This window comes from Taudactylus pleione, unplaced genomic scaffold, assembly GCF_031769625.1.
Source record: "Taudactylus pleione unplaced genomic scaffold, aTauple2 ptg000381l, whole genome shotgun sequence".
Classification (NCBI taxonomy): Eukaryota; Metazoa; Chordata; class Amphibia; order Anura; family Myobatrachidae; genus Taudactylus; species Taudactylus pleione.
In genome coordinates this window covers 6,849,421-6,869,643 of record NW_028284782.1, presented here as the reverse complement: position 1 = coordinate 6,869,643, position 20,223 = coordinate 6,849,421, and the positions used below count along the sequence as shown (strand labels likewise).

The following is a 20,223-nucleotide window of genomic DNA, read 5'->3' as shown; positions in this document are numbered from 1 at the left end:
TATTGCCCGGAGAGTTTCCAAAAGAAACTTGGGTACATGGATAAACCTGTTGAGGATTCTTAGATTTAGTATAGGGCAATAAGAGAATCAGAAACAGATTGGAATAATAACCCTTTCCTTGTTGAGACACAGGAACTGAGACTATTACCCCTGCCTGTAGCAGGGAGTAAATTATTCCCTGAAAAGCTAAGGCCTTGTCCGCATCTGATGGAGGATCTGTGCAAATAAACTTCTGATTGGGATGTCTCCTCAAAGTGAGGGCATACCCCTGAGAGACCACTTCTCGGACTCAGACATCTGTTGTTTGACGCCAACAAACTGCAAACTGAAGAAATCGACCTCCCACCCTGGGAACCCCCTGGAGGAGGCCAGCTCCATCAGGCGGAGGGCTTGTAGTCCAGCTTAGACGCTGGACGTCTTGCCGGGCAAACCTCTTAGTTTGTCGCTTAGACTTGTGAAAACTAGTTGGCCTAGAGGAAGACTGTTCTTTTGCTCATTCCTGAGGACGAAAAGACAAATGAAAACTGCCTAGATTTAGTATTGGACTTAGATGGCAGACCTGCAGAGTTTGAAGCTGAGTAGTGATTCTATTATCCAACTCTGCTCCAAAAAGTACCTTTCCATAGAAAGGTAAGACTCCAGGGCCCTCTTTGATCCTGTATCAGCCTTCCAAGAGCTTAACCAAAGGGCTCTGCGTGCCACTATTGATACTGCTGATGCCCTAGAAGCTAAAATTCCAGCATCCACCGCAGCCCCTCCCAGATAGGAAGTTACTTCCCGTATGTGGGAGATATTCATCACCTGTTCTCTTGTAGCATTTGGTAGCGAATATTCCAATGCCCCTTATCCATTCTTCAACAGCTTTGGCTATCCAGACTCCAGCCATAGTTGGACGAGCAACCCCTCCAGATGACGAAAATATTGCTTTAAGACAGGCTTCAATCCTTTTATTTGTGGAATCCTTCAGCGAAGACCAGTTTCGGACTGGGCCGGGGGGCAGGGTGCCATTTGCCCACCCGGGCCGGTACAATTGTGCCGCACTGGAGCCACCGCTGCGCTCTAGAGGCAGTGCGTAACACACAGCCGCCAGCGCTGGCGGCTGTGTGTTTGTTTTTAATTAGCAGTCAATGAGAGTCAGACAGACTCACATTGACTGCTGCGCCCACTGCCGGAGGCAGGCTGGAACTCATTCATGAGCTCCATCTTTCCGGCTCCTGCAGTGAGTAATGGGAGAGATGTCATGGCGTCACGACATCTCTCCTATTATGCAAAGAGGCCCGCCCGATGTGAGGATTGAGGAGCGGACGGCGGCGGCTGGAGTGGGTATTCATGGTTTTTTTTTTTACGTTTGTGCGTGTCTGCGGGGGGCACCACTACTGGGGTCTACTACTGGGGGGGGGGGAGGACTACTAAAGGGGGCACTGCATTCGGGGGGGGGGGGGGGACTGCTACTGGGGACACTGCATCGGGGTGAGGGTGGGGACTACTACTGAGGGCACTGCAACTGCACCGGGGGGGCGAGAAATTCTACTGGGGCACTGCATGTGGGGGGCGACTACTACTGGGGGCACTGCATCATGGTTTGACTACTACTGGTGGCACTGCACCGAAAGGGGGACTACTACTTGGAGGAGGACTACCACTGGGAGTACTACTACTGGGGGCACTAGATAAAGGGCACTACTGGGGGTACTGCATTGGGGGGGGACTACTGGGGTCTACTACTGGGGGGATGACTACTACTGGGGGCACTGCATAAGGGGAGACTACTGCTGGGGGCACTATATAAAGGGCACTACTGAGGGTAAAGCATAGGGTGACTACTACTGGGGACACTATAAAAAGGGCACTGCATAGGGGGGACTACTACTGGGGGCACTATGTAAGGGGCTTACTACTGGGGGCACTGCACAGGGGGACCATTAGTGGCCCTGGGGCACTGCATAGGGGGATCACTACTGGGGGCACTATAAGGGGCACTACTGGGGGTCTGCATAAGGGGGACCACTCCAGGGAACACTGTATAAGGGGTACTGCATAGGGGGTATCACTACTGGGTGCCTGCATAAGAATGGGCACTACTGGGGGCCTGCATAGGGGGGACCACTACAGGGGACACTGTATAAGGGGCACTGCATAGGGGGGATGACTACTGGGTGCCTGCATAAGAAGCACCACTACTGGGGGCACTGTATAAAGGGAACTAATGGGGGACCACTACTTCCCAGAGTGAGGTGTGTGTGTGTGTGTGTGTATATATATATATATATATATATATATATATATATATATATATATATATATATATATATATATATATATATATATATATATATATATATATATATATATATAAATAAAATATTGGTGTATCCACATTCTCCCTAAATGTTTTACCTGCTTCATTTCTTCCTTTCCTTCCTCTATGTGCTCCCCAGATCCTATTTTGCTATTTGGAGTTCTGGCCTTTGCTTGCCAATTAGGTGCAGCCAAACAGAGGAAGCAAGGTGGAAATAAATTCAGTGTAAAGATATACATGTGCACTGTGTGCCCTTAACTAAACTGAATCTGGAGATGGCATTACCCCATCGGGCCAAGCTCCTAAATGATGGTAGTAAAGCCGGGGCCACTTGCTTGTGTTTGCCCCCCTGGCTGAAAGTTGCCAGCCAGCCCCCGGCGAAGACGCTGATGGAATAGGCAATGTAGCATTTCTGATTAAATGTGTTACATGAGCATCCACAGTAGGAGGTACCCCCCACTTAGTACATACAGAAGGTGGAAACAGATACAATGATGTTATTCTTTTATTCACATAAAATCGTTTAATCAGGGTTAACCCATGCCTCCTCGATAAGCTCTGTAAGCTGTTCAGATACAGGGAAATCCGTTTTGACCACCTTCCGGTGGTGATTAAACATTGGATCCTTCTTACTATGAGCTGGTTCATCATCCTGAATATCTAGGACTGTACTAACTGCCCTCACCAAAGAAGGAACATCCACCGTGGATGGATGATCCTCTTCCCCAGAACTAGATCCTGGAGAGGAACTTTGTGCATCATCTGATTCCCCTGATGATGCGTCTGAATCCATGTGTTGGGCAGACTGATAGAAAGATAACTTGTGCTTAGTCTCTTTGGTCACTATCAGTCTGTTATCAACATTAGATGGTGCCATACTCTGACTAGAATGGCTATAATCATCCTTCCGGGGAGGATGCATAGGAGGGGCAAACATATCATACTGTGGACACCCCATCCAAAGAGGCATCGTGGGAGCAGCCATACGATCCACAACCTTCATCATAACCTGGGAAAAAGAGCCAACCCAAGATGGCTCTTGTCCAGGGACAGGTAAACTGGACTGGTGAGATGGCTCTTTATAACAGACAACGCATAAACCATCCTTTACCTCCTGAGAGGACACATAAGCCGCACATGACTTACATGAAACCAGCACAGGCTGCTCCCCCGCCTGTTTCCCTTTATCTTTTGACATGTTCAAAGTAAAGGCAATAATTGCAATGTTATGTGACAGCCTTCACAAAATCTTAATGAATGGGAAGTACTCAGAAAGAAACCTCCACCCCCAAGAGGCTGGAGAGAAAACAGTGATAGTTACAATTGACAGATTTAGAAATAAAATCAGCAGCTAGCAAACAGTCACATATAATTCATATGTAATATAATTACAATTGGCTCTAAATCAACTACAGCAACGCAAAGGAATGATAGGACATAGAGCACCGTATACCTTAACCATAGGAGAGGCTTACAGGGAGACTGACCCAGACCCTCCTGATACCAACCGCCACAGGGCACACTGAGTGTGGACTGCGAGTGTCTCACACATGTGGAGGGTAGGCGGAGCAACCCAGACGCGCAAAACCCTTTGTAGGGACTGCATCTGGGATGGGGAGCGCCTACCTCGTGGCAGCAGATGGCGTCTGCTGCCAATCCCCAGCATCAGATGATAAGGCCCCTGCTGGTGTAGTGGGGACGCGAACAATCCCCGGCCCTGACAGCAGCGGCTTCTGGTGCGTCTCTGACAACAAAAGCAAGGACTGCCGCGTGCGATTCCTCGTAACCGAGGAATCTCCTTACCTGACATCTCCGAACATCCGATGCAATCCAGGTCGCAGCATTGCTGCTAATCAAGCTCAGCCACGACCCGCTGAGATCACCAGCACAATTACTGATGATGCGGCTCGGCAGAGGTAGATGGAGCCGCAGTACGTGCATCTGAATTCAGACGCTTGGTACTGTTAACTCAGAAAAACAAAATATAAAATAAAAGCTTAGGACTGCTCTAAGCAGTCCTCCTGGCTAGATCTTACAGGTTGCCAGCCTCCTGGCTAGATCTTACAGGCTGCCAGTCTCCTGGCTACATCTTACAGGCTGCCAGTCTCCTGGCTAGATCTTACAGGTTGCCAGCCTCCTGGCTAGATCTTACAGGCTGCCAGTCTCCTGGCTACATCTTACAGGCTGCCAGTCTCCTGGCTAGATCTTACAGACTGCCAGTCTCCTGGCTAGATCTTACAGACTGCCAGTCTCCTGGCTAGATCTTACAGGCTGCCAGTCTCCTGGCTAGATCTTACAGGTTGCCAGCCTCCTGGCTAGGTTTTACAGGGTGCCAGCCTCCTGGCTAGATCTTACAAGCCACTACATCAGGTCTGGCCAACATGTGGTTCTCCAGCATGCCATGCCACAGTTTGCTAATAGGGAATGCTAAAACTGTGGCAGGGCATACTGGAGAGCCACAGGTTGGCCAGGCCTGCACTGCATACACTAATAGGAAAGCAAATTATATATGGTAAATACATGAATCTACATTTTTACTGCAAAACATACATTTTCTATGATTTAACAGTGTCATGGTTAAGGTTAGTGCTCATACATATCGCAATCCCGTTAACCTTCCTGTTCCCTTTTATGTGAAATCATAAGTCCCAGGCTATGTCACTTATAGCGTTACAAATTTTAAATCCTTTACAGACAAATTTTAAAACATTAATCTTAAAAATAATGTTTCTGGTAAAATATATGAGGTGTATTGGTGGAAAGAAATCGCTGCTTTTCTCTATTTTTAAATATACTCATCCCTATCTTATATGAAAATATAGGAACAGTGGGAATTCTCTACCTGATCTTTCTATTCAATGCCGGCGTGTGCTCCAATGTCCGACCATGCGGTCCTCCTATGGGCAGTGTGTGAATGCCATGTCAGCAGGGAGCGATGTATAACAGCAGGGATGCAAATCTAAAACAGGCTACACTAAGCACACATCCCACAGTGCTGGGAGTGTGATGTAATGTTTTTGCAGACTAATGCACCTACATTATACTGGCTAGCATACATACAGGCTTAGCTCTATTACACTAGATCCCCCATCCTTGCAATCCAAAGATTTACAGTCTCTGCCTCAATACAACAACACTACTAGGTTTCAGGGAATCACAGGAAAGCTGCAGCCAATTCATTCATACAGAACTGGGTGGCTAAGCTGCAATGTTACCTGGGGGAATTCTGAATTATTCCCTTATTATTAGAAGTGGTGACAGATACACAGTAAATATTAATGTACCCAATAGAAATTCCAATTAATAGAAGCAAGTTATATGACCAGCATCAGAGATTTCTCCTATTAGCTCAGCCATAAATCAGCATAATGCTGACATTTACTATGCTACAAAAGGAATTGCTTTTATAATAAACTGCACATTTTACTAATTACCTACATGAACAATAATTTCAGATCACTATAAATTATTACAGATAACAATTCAAGTTATATTCAGGCTACTCTGCTCTTTGCTTTTCGGTGCCAGCACACAGCCTAGAATATCGCTGCTCATCTGCAGAAGGGGGACAGTCCGGCATGACATGATCCGCTCCCCGTTTGGAATGGCTAATTTTAGGCTTCCAATGCGATTGGCCATAATGCATAATAGTGTGTGAGCCAAACAGATGCACGAGGAACACAACATTTCCTCCCCCATGATGGCTGTACGCAATGATGCAGCACCGGGCAACAGAATTTGGTGTCTGTGTGTGGTCCAGTTCAATTCGGCCATACTGTATATATCATTGTGATACGTTGTATTTTTAAATAAAGCAAATTGTACTATAGGCATAGTGGTGATACAGACAGAAGGAGTATTTACAGTCTGCAGTACTCGGTAATTAGAAAGTTGGCTGCATGGTGTCGTTTAATACAGTCAACAAAAACAATGATTGGGCTGCAAGGTGCTTGTGTTTGGAGTACATATTCCCAGACAGGATCCTAAAATGATAGACTCTCCTGCCACAGCTGTCTGCACCCCACCTCTAATACCCACTATTGTGGTGCGAAAACGCCAATAGTACATTTTTTATTATTTTTATTATAATAAGACATAACAAATTTTTTTTATAAATACATTCATCTTAAAACCATTGAACACAGGCATTATGTATTTAAGATGGCTTCACCTTAATAATTGAATTTACTTTAAATGCTTTGAAATAAATGTACTAAATACTAGGAAGTAAACAAGTATATATCTCATACTGTCCTAATGTGCCTGGAACATATCACAAACGCTTATCTCAAAGTTGTCCAGTTAATATTACATTCAAGTTGTTAAAAGTAATTTCCTACATTTAATACTCATTTTATCGAGACATTTCTTCAATTAAACAGTAATGAATGCATATGTAAATAACCCTTTTAACATTAACCCAATTGCTGCCATATTGCTTGATCATCATTTTATTGCCATAAATTACTAGTCCGTAGCCACATCAGGGTTAAAAGTATAAGTAGCCATTTGTATATCTGGAAAGTCACAGCTTTGCTGGTAATAATGCAGGAACTGTGAGCCAGGGCATCTGTTTCATGCAAGATTTTGCTACCAGAAAGGCAAAATGGCCACTAAACAGATTGGAAGTGGGTGGAGGCATCTGCACAGCAATTAACCCTATTGCTGCTGAAGGGGTTACACACAATTATGAACTAGCTGGGAAAAAATAAAATAAACCAGTTTCCTCTTAATGTAGATTATGTCCCAGATTAATGATCACACATATTCTCTTCTGTTTAGGGACACGTCATTTTATGATGCAGGAGGGTCAGTTTATTTGCATTATAAATTTACATCAACATAGGTTTTATTTTTTCATTTATATAAAAGGTCTTTACAATTGAATTGCAAGATATCCTAGAAAAATCTGAATGCTTGTTTCTGGTGGCTAGGTCTGCTGGAGCAACAATACATCAAATGTGTGTATCTTAAGCTACACCCCAAAGGGCTATTTATTAATATACAAAGTTTATAACAAGGAGATAAATCATGATGCAAAAATCCAATGCATCCATAATCGAAAAACAAAACGTAGAGTAGTATATAAGAATGACCTTACCTTATCCAGTACAATAATTTCATCTGCATCCACTATGGTGGACAGCCTGTGAGCGATGAACACGGAGGTCCGGTGCTGCACCATATCACGCATTGAGCTGAGAATATTCTGCAGGATAAAGAATTAGAAAACAATGATGAAAGCTCATATATGGTAGTAATTTACTAAGGAACATAATTAGTAAAATGGCTAAAGTACTCCTGCAAAAAGCCTGATTATTATATAAAAAAAATAATTATTCTAAATTCTTTGCCATTAATCCCTTGGAAAAGTAATGTGGTCAATAAGTGTCATGCTGGATTATCACTGAGACAGACGTATGTAGATACTCAATGTATAATTGAGGATACAGACACAAATACACTTCTCTATAGACACTAACAAGAGACACTAGTAACGAAAAAATGTTTGGTGTTGTTAGCGAGAGCAGTTGGTGCAGTCACTACACAATCATATTTCAAGGCTTCTTCAGAGCCAACAACCTTTATATTAATCACTTGCCTAGTGTGGTCACTTCAGATGTGACCAGGGCTTACCCTGACAAAGTCATCTGATACGACTGTTTCAGAGGAGCCTTCCAGCAGGTGCCGGGCTCATCCCACCTGGGCGCCCCCTATGATGCTGCAGCAATCTCTCCTCAGCCCTCTCCTGCTGGCCGGGCATCACAAGCTGAGGTAATCCTAAAAGGAAAGTTCATTTGCGGCTGCAGCCCAGGCAAGCTGCAGCTTCCCTTCACCCTGGTTACAGTCACTGACAGGTGGGTGGTTGCGATGAATCGCCCACCAGTCTGGGCTGTTTGCACTGCAGCATCCACACGGTTCCGTACTCGTCCCCCTAGCCAACAGTGAGTCAAATTGTTGATTTTTTTAAATTATGAAATGATGTAAAATAAGAGTTATGGTAGACTTACTCCTTTTCTTTGAGGTCCACAGATATTATGCTTGGAGACCAGGCACCAAACAGTTAAAGCTTCAGCTTCTAGGATGCCTTGGGCCCTCCTCCATATATACCCCGCCCCTAGCTATAGGACTTCAGTTTAGTGAGCAAGCCTCAAGGTAGTTGAAGGAAAGAGTAGAAGGAAGAGCAATCATACACCAGAAACACTCTTACACAAAATTAGGTAATCTGTGCCCAAAATAATTTTTTTTACCCATGCAGCCAGGTGCATCAGGGTGGGCGCCCTGTGGACCTCGAAGAAAAGGAGTTATCTAGGTAAGTCTACCATAACTCTTATTTTCTTCTTCAGGGTCCATAGGGATCCACAGGGATACCATGGGGATGTCCTAAAGCAGTTCCCCTAGGGTGGGGGACGCTCCTGAGCAGGAAGGAGAACTCCTCGCCGAAAGGAAGCATCCTGAGAGGCAAAAGTAGCAAAGGCATAGAACCTAAGAAAAGTGTGGGTAGAAGACCACGTGGCTGCCTTGCACAATTGTTCAGCAGAGGGACCACAGCTAAATGCCCACAATGGCCTTACAGACCGAGTAGATTGTGCTGTCACCGTGCTTGGGACAGGGAGATCAGCCTGTGTGTACACCTGAGAGATAGTAATGCGTAGCCATCTCACCAGAATCTGCATATTAGCTGGCCATCCTCATTTGTGAAAACCATATAATACAAAAAGAGCATCTGATTTTCTAACAGAGTTTGTACACTTCACATAGATATGGAGAGCACAAACTACATCCAGGGAGGCTTCACCTGCAGAAAGATCTGGAGCCTGAAAAGCTGGAACTACAATTTCTTCATTCACAAGAAAACGGGACACCACCTTAGAAAGGTAACCCACCCTAGTATGAAGAACAGCTTTATCCTGGTGAAAAATCAAAAATGGGGATCGCCAAGAAAGCACTGCCAAATTAGAGACTCTGCGTGCAGAAGAGATAGCGAGGAGAAAAAGTGTCTTTGCTGTTGCCAATTCAAATCTACAAAGTCCAAGGGTTCAAATTGGGGAGGTTGTAGTCCCTTAAGAACCAAAGACAAATCCCACGGTGCTACTGGTGAAACAAAAAGGAGGCTGAACTAGCAGTACTCCCTGAAAAAAAATTCTAATATCTGGTAATGAGGCAATCTTCCTTTGGAACCAGACTGACAGTGCAGAAACTTGCACTTTCAAAGTGGCCCGGCGGAGACCACGGTCTTAACCCACCTGGAGAAAAGCCAGTATCCTGGAAATCCTGAACACCTTAGTATCATATTTTCTGCGGGTACACCTTTGACCAAAAGAATGCCAAATCCTGTAATAGATGAGGGCAGAAGCAGGTTTTTGTGGCCTAAGCATTGTCTGAATTACAGACCTGGAAAAAACTTTTGCTCTTAAGATGGAAGATTCAAGAGTCACGCCGTCAAAGCCAGACGAGGTAATTCCAGATGCCGGTAGGGACCCTGCGCTAGCAGATCCTGCCATAGAGGAAGATTATACGGACTGTCTATTGAAAGATTCTGTATGTCGGTGAACCAATGACGTCTGGGCCAAGCCGGAGCCACCAGTATTACTGTTCCACCTTCCTGCTTGAATTTCCTGAGAACTCTTGGGAGGAGGGAGATCGGAGGAATGAGATACGTCAGCTTGAAGTCCAATCTTACTGCCAGTAGTCCAAAAAGGCTGCCGATGGGTCTCTGGACGCATACCTGGGTACTTTGTGGTTGTGACATGACGCCATGAGATCTATTTCTGGCAGATGCCATTTATTTTCCAGAAGCTGAAACACTCCCGGATGAAGAGACCACTCTCCGGTGTGTCTGTCCTGGTGACTTAGGAAGTCTGCTTCTCAATTGAGTACTCCCGGTATGAATATTGCAGAGATGGCCAGAAGACGACGTTCTGCCCAATCAGAACCCTTGTCACCTCTTTCATGGCTACATAACTTCTTGTGCCTCCCTGATGATTGAGGTAGGCCACTGTTGTCGCATTGTCGAACTGGATCTGGAGCGGCTTGCCCTGAAGCAGGTCCTGTGCACTGATAAGTGCTTTGTATACTGCTCGCAGTTCTAGAATGTTTATTGGCAGATGACTTTCCTGATTTGTCAATCTTCCCTGAAAAGTGTGATGACCTGTCACTGCTACCCATCCGTGAAGACTAACATTTGTGGTGAGCCGTACCCAATTTGGAATCCAGAATAGGCGCCCTTTGTTCAGATGATCCCTTCTCAGCCACCACAGGAGGGAGTGACGAACCTCTGGAGTAAGAAGGATCCTCTGGAACTTTATTCGATGATACGGTCTGTTCTACTTGGAGAGAATCAATCTTTGCAGAGGCCTGGAATGGAACTAAGCATACCCCACCAAGTCGAAGGTGGATACCATTGATTCCAGGACCTGCATTGCTAGCAGAATGGATACCCTTCGCTTCCAAAGCAGCTTGCGTATTCGCAACAATAGGGCCACAATCTTGTCCTCTGGCAAAAACACTGTCTGTGCCTAAGAATCCAGAAGAGCTCCCAGATGTACCATCTGCTGTGTTGGAGAAGAGTGATGATTTCTTCCAATTGATGATCCAGCAGTGCTTTTGTAAGCAGGTTATGGTCAGTTGAAGATGGTTTTGTAAAACAACCGGAGTCTGTGACATTATCAGAAAATCATCCAGATATGGCAAAATTCTGACTCCCTGATGCCTGAGATAGGCTGTCATGACTGCCATTATTTTGGTAAATACCCATGGAGCTGTAGATAGCCCAAAGGGTAGAGTCTGAAATTGGTAATGCTGCTGAAGGACAGCAAACCATGAAAAATGCTGGTGGGATGGAATAATAAGAACATGCCGATATGCACCCTGTATGTCCAGGGAAACCATGTAATACCCCGGCTCCATTGCCAAAATAATTTTGGAGATTTTCCATATGAAATGAGTAGAGCGATCAGCCCCATTCGGTTTCTGAACCGGAAACAGATTGGAATAATAACCCCTTCTCTGTTGCGGGAAAGGAACTGGAACTATTACCGCCGCCTGCAGCAAGGAGTGAATGGCTTTCTGAAAAGCCAAGGCCTTGACCACATCTGGTGGGAGATCTGTTCAAAAAAAAACTTCTGGGGAGGATGCCTCTTGAAAGTGAGGGCATACCCCTGAGAGACCACTTCTCGGACCCAGGCATTTGTTGTTGTTTGATGCCAACAATCCGTAAATTGAATAAGTCGTCCTCCCACCATGGGATCCTTAGGAGGAAGCCCGCCTCATCAGGCAGAGGGTTTGTTATCCAGCCTAGAAGCTGGACGTCTTGCGGGCCCAGAGCTCTTTGTTTGTCGCCTTGATATTTTGCGAAAACCAGCCGTCTTAGAGGAAGGCTGTTCTCTTGCTCGTCCCTGAGAACCGAAGGACCAAAAAGAAACCTGTCTAGACTTTATAGTTGCTACAGATGGCAGACCGGCTGATATTGAAGCTGCCAGAGTAGCTATTATTTTATACAACTCTGCTCCAAAAAGTACTTTTCCATAGAAAGGTAAAACCTCTAGCGCCCTCTTTGATCCTGTATCAGCTTTCCAGGATCTTAACCAAAGGGTCCTGCGTGTCACTATTGAAGCTGCTGATACATATATGAGAGATATACATCATCTGTTCTCTTGTAGCATGGTAAAGATGCTGCCATCCATTCTTCAACCGCTTTGACTACCCAGGCTCCAGCCATAGCTAGACGAGTAACAGCTCCAGATGATGGAAAAATCATTTTATGACACGTCACAATCTTTTAATCCGTGGAATGCTTCAGGGAAGATGCAGACGGAATAGGCAATGTAGCATTTATTAAATGCATTACATGAGCATCCACAGTAGGAGGTACCTCGCGCTTAGTATATACAGAAGCCGGGAAAGGATACAACAATGTTATGATCTTATTCACATTAAAACGTTTGTCAGGGTTACCCCATGCCTCATCCATAAGCTCAGTTAGCTGTTCAGATTTAGGGAACTCCATATTGACCACCTTCTGATGGTGTTTAAACACTGGAGATTTCTTACTATGAGCTGGAACATCATCCTGAATGTCTACGATTGATTTAACCGCCCTCACCAAAGAAGGAACAGCCACTGTGGAAGGATGGTTTATCCTCCTCCTGGAGAGGAACCTTGCGCATCATCTGAATCCTCTGATGATGCGTCTGAATCCATATGTTGAGCAGACTGATAAAAAGCTAACTTGCGCTTTGACGCCTTAGTAATTACCGGTCTGTTATCAACATTGGACGGTGCCATACTTTGACTAGAATGGCCATTAACATCCTTCCAGGAAGGATTCATAGGAGGTGCAAACATAGCATGCTGTGGACACCTGATCCAAGGAGGCATAGTGAGAGCAGCCATATGATCCACAAATTGCTTTATTACCTGAGACAAAGAGGGTACCCAAGAAGGCTCTTGTCCAAGGACAGGGAAACGAGACTGGTTTGGTGGCTCTTTACGACAGCAAACACACAAACCATCTTTAATGTCCTGAGAGGAAAAATAAGCTGTACATGATTTACATGAAACCAGCACAGAGGGCCCCCCCTCCTGTATACCTTTTTCTTTTGACATGTTTAAAATAAAGGCAATAATTGCAATGTTGTGTGACAACCTTCACAAAATATTAATAAATGTGAAGGACTCAGAAAACAACCTCCACCCCAAAAGGATGGAAAGTAAAAACAGTGATAGTAATAATTTACAGACTGAAATAAAAGACAGCGTCAATACAGCAGCTAGCAACATTCACATACAATGCTTAAAATTACAATTGACTAAATCAACCAAACAAACACAAAGGAATGGTAGGATATACAGAACTATATAACTTAACCAAGGGAGAGGTATACAGGGAGACTGACCCAAACCCTCCTGAGACCAACAGCTACAGGGCACACTGAGCGTGGACCGTTAGCATCTCATATACACGTGGAGGGTAAGCGGAGCAACCCAGAAGCGTGAAACCCTTCGTAGGGACTGCGTCGGGGGAAGAGCTGCCGTGGGAGCCTCTGACACCAGAAGCAGGACTGCTGCGCGCGATTCCCTGTAAGCGGGGAATCGCCTTACCTGACATCTCCGCACATGTGATTGCAGTCCAGGTCGCAGCATAGTGGCTAGCAAGCTTAGCCGTTACCCGCCGAAATCAACAGCCCAGTTACTGGTGTTGCAGCTTGGCGGAGGTAGATGGAGTCGCAGTATATGGGTCTTAATTCAGAAACTAAGTACTGCCAACCCAAAAGACATAACATAAAATAAAAGCTTAGGACTGCCAAAGCATTTCCCTGTTACAAAGGTGCATCTTGATCCTGCTGCACCAAACAAACAACTGAAGTCATATGGCTAGGGGCGGGGTATATATGGAGGAAGACCCAAGGCATCCTGGGAGCTGAAGCTTTAACTGTTTGGTGCCTGGTCTCCAACTATAATATCCCCATGGTATCCCTGTGAATCCCTATGTACCCTGAAGAAATAGCAGGTATTTAACCCTTATTCACCGTAAAATTTTATTAACAAAGCTGCATATTTGTTAATAGAAAGGAGAGTTATGGTAAAACTTACCTTTGTTAACTCTCTTTCTTTGAAGTCCATAGGGTCCACAGGGAGGCAGTGGGGTGTAGGTGGTACTTGGAGGACCGGACACAAACAGCAATGCTTTTTCTGTCCCAGGATGCTCTGGTCCTTCCCCCTATACCCCACCCACAGCCTGAAGGCAACTCAGTTTTGTCAACAAGCCAAAGGCAGGATAGGAGAGAAGGAAGACTGGTACACTGAAGAATCACACTCTCACACAGGGAAGGAAACAAGTGACCAAGATAAGAAACCCATAGCCAGGTGCATCAGGGCGGGTGCCTGTGGACCCTATGGACTTCAAAGAAAGAGTTAACAAAAGTTGAGTTTTACCAAAACTCTCTTTTTCTTCTTTAGGCTCCATAGGGAGACAATGGGGATGTCCCAAAGCAGTTGTTCAAAGGTGGGGACGCTCCTGAGCTGAGAGGAGAACCCGGCGTCCAAAGAAAGCATCCTGGGAGGCAAATGTATCAAAGACATAAAACCTAAGAAAGGTGTGGACAGAAAACCACGTGGCCGCCTTGCATAGTTGTTTGAGCAGACGTGCCACGGCGGGCTGCCCACGAGAGACCCACAGAGCGTGTAGAATGAGCAGATACTGTAGACATCACAGGAAGGCCAGCCTGCGTGTAAGCCTGTGAGATAGTCATGCGAAGCCATCTGGCTAGAGTCTGTTTGTTAGCGGGCCATCCCTTCTTGTGGAATCCATACAGGACAAAGAGGAAATCTGTTTACCTGATGGAACCAGTACGGTCTACTCTACACAGATCTTCAGAGCACGGAACACATCCAAGGAGGCCTCACCTGCAGAGAGGTCTGGAGGCTGGAACTACAATTTCATAATTAAGGTGGAAACGAGAGACCACCTTGGGAAGGAAGCCAGGGCGCGTTCGAAGAACAGCCTGTCCTGATGAAAGATCAGAAATGGAGAGCAACAGGAGAGCGCCTCTAAATCTGATACCCTACGGGCAGACGCTATAGCCAAAAGTAAAAAAGTCTTTGCAGTGAGTCATTTTACATCTACTGAGTCCAGGGGTTCAAACGGAGGTTCCTGAAGTGCATTGAAAACCACTGACAGATCCCACGGAGCCACAGGAGGGACAAAGGGAGGTTGTATACGGAGAACACCCTGCAGGAAGGGTGGACAGAGCAGAGGCGTGCACTTTCAGAGAGGCAAGGCGGAGTCAGAGATCCAATGCAGCTTGAAGAAAGGCAAGGATTCTAGAAACCCTAAATGTGTCATAGTTTCTGGTAGCACACGGCTGGAAATATGTATGCCACACCCAGTGATAAATCCGGGCAGAGGCCGGCTTACGCGCTTTGAGCATGGTCTGGACCACAGAGCTAGAAAACCCTTTAGAACTTAGGAGGGATGTCTCAAGAGCTACGCTGTCAAAGACAGACGGGCCAGGTCCGGATGTAGACAGGGACCCTGAGGCAACAGGTCCAGTCGTTGAGGAAGTTGGAGAGGAGCATCTATGGAGAGACTTTGAAGATCGTAGTACCAATGGCGTCTGGGCCAAGCCAGAGCTACCAACAGGACCGTCCGTGCCCCCCTCTTGCTTGAACTTCCAAAGAATCCGAGGAAGAAGGGAGACTGTAGGGAAGAGGTACACCAAATGGAAGGTCCACTTCAGTGACAATGCGTCGACGAAAGCTGCTTTGGGGTCCCTTGTCCTGGACCTGTACACTGGAAGCTTGTGGTTGTGTCGTGAGGCCATGAGGTTCACGTCCGTTAGACCCCATTTGTCCACCAGGAGCTGAAAGAATTCTGGGTGTAGAAACCACTCCCCTGAGTGCACGTCATGACTGCTGAGGAATCCGCTTACCAATTGAGAATCCCCGGGATGAATACTGCGGAGATGGCATTCGGCCCATGTGAGAATGCGTGACACTTCTGCCATTGCTGACCGACTGCGAGTGCCTCTCTGGTGATTGAGGTAGGCCACTGCTGTGTCGTTGTCGGACTGTACTTGTACTGGCCTGCCCCGAAGAATATCCTGAGCCAGAGTGAAGGCTCTGTAGACGGGCCGGAGTTTTAGGACGTTTATTGGTAAGATCGTCTCGGCTGGTGTCCAGCATCCTTGGAAGGAGTGCTGGCCGGTCACTTCATCTGTGGTGAGGAGTACCTATTCCAGGATCCAAAAGGGGTGACCCTTGTTTAAGTGGGATGTCTGTAGCCACCAGGAAAGGGACAGGCGAACCTCCGGAGAGAGGATCAGGTTTTGTAGGGGCCTGGAGTGGAGCTGAGCTAACTCCTCCATGTTGAAGATGGACACCATGGATCCCAAGGTCTGCATTGCAAAGTGAATTAACACTTGGCGACTGTGGAATAACCTGCACACTCGGTGCTGTAGTGCAGAGATTTTGTCTGCTGGTTAAAGATGAAAAAACTATTCAGGTAATTAAGAGTTAATTGCATGTGAAAGGCTTCTGCTTTTAACATTCCTTTGAGAAATAAAATTAATCAAAAGGTACTGTCAAATTTATCAGATTAGAGAGTGATGATTGACAGCTGTAAGGAAAAGCACAGTAAAAAAAGATATATCATGTATTACATTATTTTACAACCTTTGGTATCACTACAGTAGCCAGATGTTTTATGATGTTTTAAATCAAATTAGTTTTTTTGTTAAGAAGGAAGTCAACCAACAGCTATTGCTGGAACATGTTTGACTCTTTATTGCCTCTTTATTTAGAGATGGGAGCAATAACGAGGAACCATTGTCAGACTCGTCTGTAGAATATGTATAAGAGTAGGCCCATGGAAGTGAGCAAGCTGATAATTTATAATAGAAGCACCTACATTGGCAATTATACACAACCTAGACTCTCTAATCTTGCACATTTGGAAATCCCGGAGAATCAAGGTGAACTATATACTAGGGCATGGGATAAAGGGAGTTTCAATTCTGGTTCCTGCAAAAAGGATCGTTCTGACCTACAAAGCTGAGGGAGCATAGGCCTGACCATACAGTATTATTGGATATTATTGGCAAACTTAAATGCCCAGTTCTGATGTCTGGCCAGACATATCGAGTGGCCGACTGGCAAGTGTGTATAGCTTACCAAAATTGGGCACTCAGTTGGCGGGACGGCCAGTTGGCAGCTGGGTCGCTTAAGTGTGTACCCAGCTTTACAGTATGTAATTTTTTCCAATTTAACGCACATTCATTGCTTTTATATATAGCAGCACCTAAACATTTTATCTAAAAGCAATTATATTCATTACAAATGTTTTGCTTGGCAAATGTTAGGGGTACAAATAATGCAAATGGGCTGGCAATGGGTACCTTATTGTAAAATGATTGAGAACCACTGCGTTAGAGTATAGCTTGGGAGGATAATGTCTATCTTAGAGCAGATGTCAAACAGACAAGGTTATACAGTCTTCAGCAAGTGTAGACGTTCCAAATTCTGTCATTACAGTCCAGGTTTTAAGAATATTCAAGCTTGAGTCCAGGTGGTTAAATCAAATTGACTGAGGCACTAATTAAGTCATGTGTGCTCAAGCATGAAACGGTAATGGTGGAGTTTGGGTACCTCTGAGCTAGTGGATATCATAATATCCATGTGTCATATAAAAGGTGTTTTTTAAGAAAATTTGAAAGGGCTTTGGAACCTCAATCACTGGCAATTTGGGAGGATCTGAGAGAAGACATACTGGTCCATCTTACTATCCAGGAGGCTCTTATAATTAATGGGGACTCCTTCCCTTACTGTGCTGTCAAGAGGCTTATAGGTTCAGAGTGCTGTATAACCAAAATGTGAGATTCCTGCGAAAAGATAATGGGCATGATTCAGCATGGATCGGTATTGCAACAGCGTACGCAGATCGGACAGTGGTGCGTCCTGCGCATGAAGTGCGCGAGTTAGCAATGTGAACGCTTTGCGATCACTCAAAGAATGAAAGCCATCGCAGTGTGTGTGACAGGCTGTGAGCATTTGGGGGTGGTAACAGGGGAGAGGTCAGAGAAATGCAGGCGTGCCTGTCCGTTTGAACGCCGTTTCCTGGGTGTGCATAAATTAGCCACTGACACGGCATACGTGGCTTGAGTACTCACTGCGTTCAACAAGACTTACAGTTTCTGTGGCAGGTCAGACCTGCTGTAATTCTGCTTGAGGTGCTGATGTTACTCGATGTATACGCAGGACTGCACGGTATTACAGATGTGAGATAGCGTAGTGGGAGTCTCTATGCTGGTGTGGACGGCTTTGCGATTACATTCATTAGCATATTTTCACAGCAGACCTTGTCTGTAAATGCAGCTGCGATCGCTAGAGTGATCCATGCTGAATCAGGCCCAATGTCCCCTGACATTTGCGTCAGTGAAATAAAATGTTTGCCATTTTTGTGGGCCGCTCAGACTACTGTTTTATCTGGGAGAAATCTATGGATTCAGATTATTTTTATTTTTTAAATTATTTCTATTAACCCTATTCTGCAAATCCCCTTTTTTTTCAAGATCTCCAAATTGCAGTGAATAGCTTGAATATTCTCCTCCCCTGGTAGTATTCTACTCTGTGGGAGTGGGTTGGACTCTTTCCAAATTGAGTGTCAGAAGAAGGGGGTTAGTCAGGGACATTCCCAAGATATAGTTTTTTTTTGGAGGTTAGACCGTGGGATCCTTTCTGCATTACCCTGCATGCAACCATTAATAATCTACCAATGCCCACAAAATGATCATTAAGAGTGTTATAAAAAATACCCCTTGGACTGATTCTCCTAACACTACAACACAATTTAAGACCTATACATCTTTCCATGACAGATTTTATTAAAGTGGGCTGTTTACAGACAAAATAAAGTGTAAGCCATGCCTCAAGGCAATGGCAGCATTTGCTGTGCAGGCAGATTTGGTTGATGTGTCACTGATAGCTGCGATACTCAAGTATTTGTGGTCATCAAGGAGTTTACATGCTCATACCTGTTAGACTTGCTCTAGATCAATAGATCAATAAAGATACTCCAAGTTCTATCAAACACTATTATTGCATCGTTTTGTCACCAAAAATAAAAACACCCCTTTCTGCTAATTCATTTTAACTGATATGAACTAAAATCTGTTGATCCTCAGAAAATGTAATGTTACTGCACCTCTTCAGTTATGGAGTCCAAGGAAGATGTGGCTTCATCATACAGAATAATAGGTGGGTTCTTTAGCATTGCTCTTGCAATAGCTACTCGCTGCTTCTCGCCCCCTGAGCAAAAGATAATACATGATTCGTCACACGGCTCAAACCCGTTACAATAACAAACACTATCACATGGTAACAAAATAGTTGTAACTATTAACTGGTAAACAAGCACTGCTTGCTATAGATGCAAACAAAATAACCACTAATGTTTACACTTGTCTGTAATAAGACCTGTGTCTAACACGGATTCACTCCACCACATCACTACAGCTTTTCACATTACGCCTTTCAAATGCAATGCTGTCTGCAATAGTGTGTCAGGAAGTGCCAGCCATAGACATTACAGGAGCAGTAAGAAAGTAGACGTGGTCCTCAAGTTTAGCTGCCTCTTGTTTTTTGTTCACTTTGATTTTACTCCTTGTATTTTTTTAACAAAAGGCAATCCTGTGTTGTTTGCTCTTTATGTATATATCATGTATCTCAATAAAAAGGCACTGTACTGTATAAATAACTTCACTTGTCATATATTCAACCTTAATACTTCGATATGCCATATACTCAATATACAGTAGATAAGCTCTCTTCTCCATGTACAGATACCCGGAGGATGATTTCCAGAGCAACACATTTTTAGAGGAAATCCAGTTTTAAAGAATAGCAACTTTTTAAGTGAAACCACATGTAAGAAATACTGGCATAAATCAGAAGAGAACTGCTACTAATACACACTGAACCAAGCCCAGCAACGTGCTCCTGTATTATTTAACCTATCTTTTCTTATTTCACCAATGCCTCCATACCCTGCACCAATGGAGCAGGTACCCGCACTGCTGATATTACCTGAGAGCTTTAGTCCTCTTTCTCCTACTTGGGTATCGTACCCATTAGGCATCCGGAGAATGGCATCATGCAGACCTGCCAGCTTAGCCACTTGGTGCACTTCTTCTGGTGAGGCATTCATGTTCCCATACAACAAATTATAATACAGTGTGTTATGGAAAAGGACAGCATCCTACAGGAGGAAGAACATGGTATGGTAAATTATGCTCTTGTATTATCAATAGTTTCCCCAAGGGTCCAATTGGTGCAGAGGAAAAAAGTGATGAGCAGAACTCACCGTTTAGGTAGAGGCAGGTACAACATACTTTAAAAAAAATAAATAAAACAGTCGCATTGTCTTT

The 20,223-nt window shown here is 44.8% G+C and overlaps 1 protein-coding gene across 2 annotated transcripts in view; it reads right to left on the bottom strand.

Annotated features, from left to right (window-relative positions):
- ABCB7 (ATP binding cassette subfamily B member 7) overlaps positions 1-20,223 on the bottom strand; it is a 153,591-nt gene that overhangs the window by 8,425 nt on the left and 124,943 nt on the right. For both annotated transcript variants that reach the window (XM_088445562.1, XM_088445563.1), the window contains 3 exons: positions 19,883-20,054; positions 19,002-19,105; positions 7,401-7,508 (listed from right to left, as the gene is read on the bottom strand). In XM_088445562.1, coding sequence (XP_088301688.1) covers positions 7,401-7,508; positions 19,002-19,105; positions 19,883-20,054 — 384 coding nt within the window. The remainder of the gene's footprint in view (positions 1-7,400; positions 7,509-19,001; positions 19,106-19,882; positions 20,055-20,223) is intronic.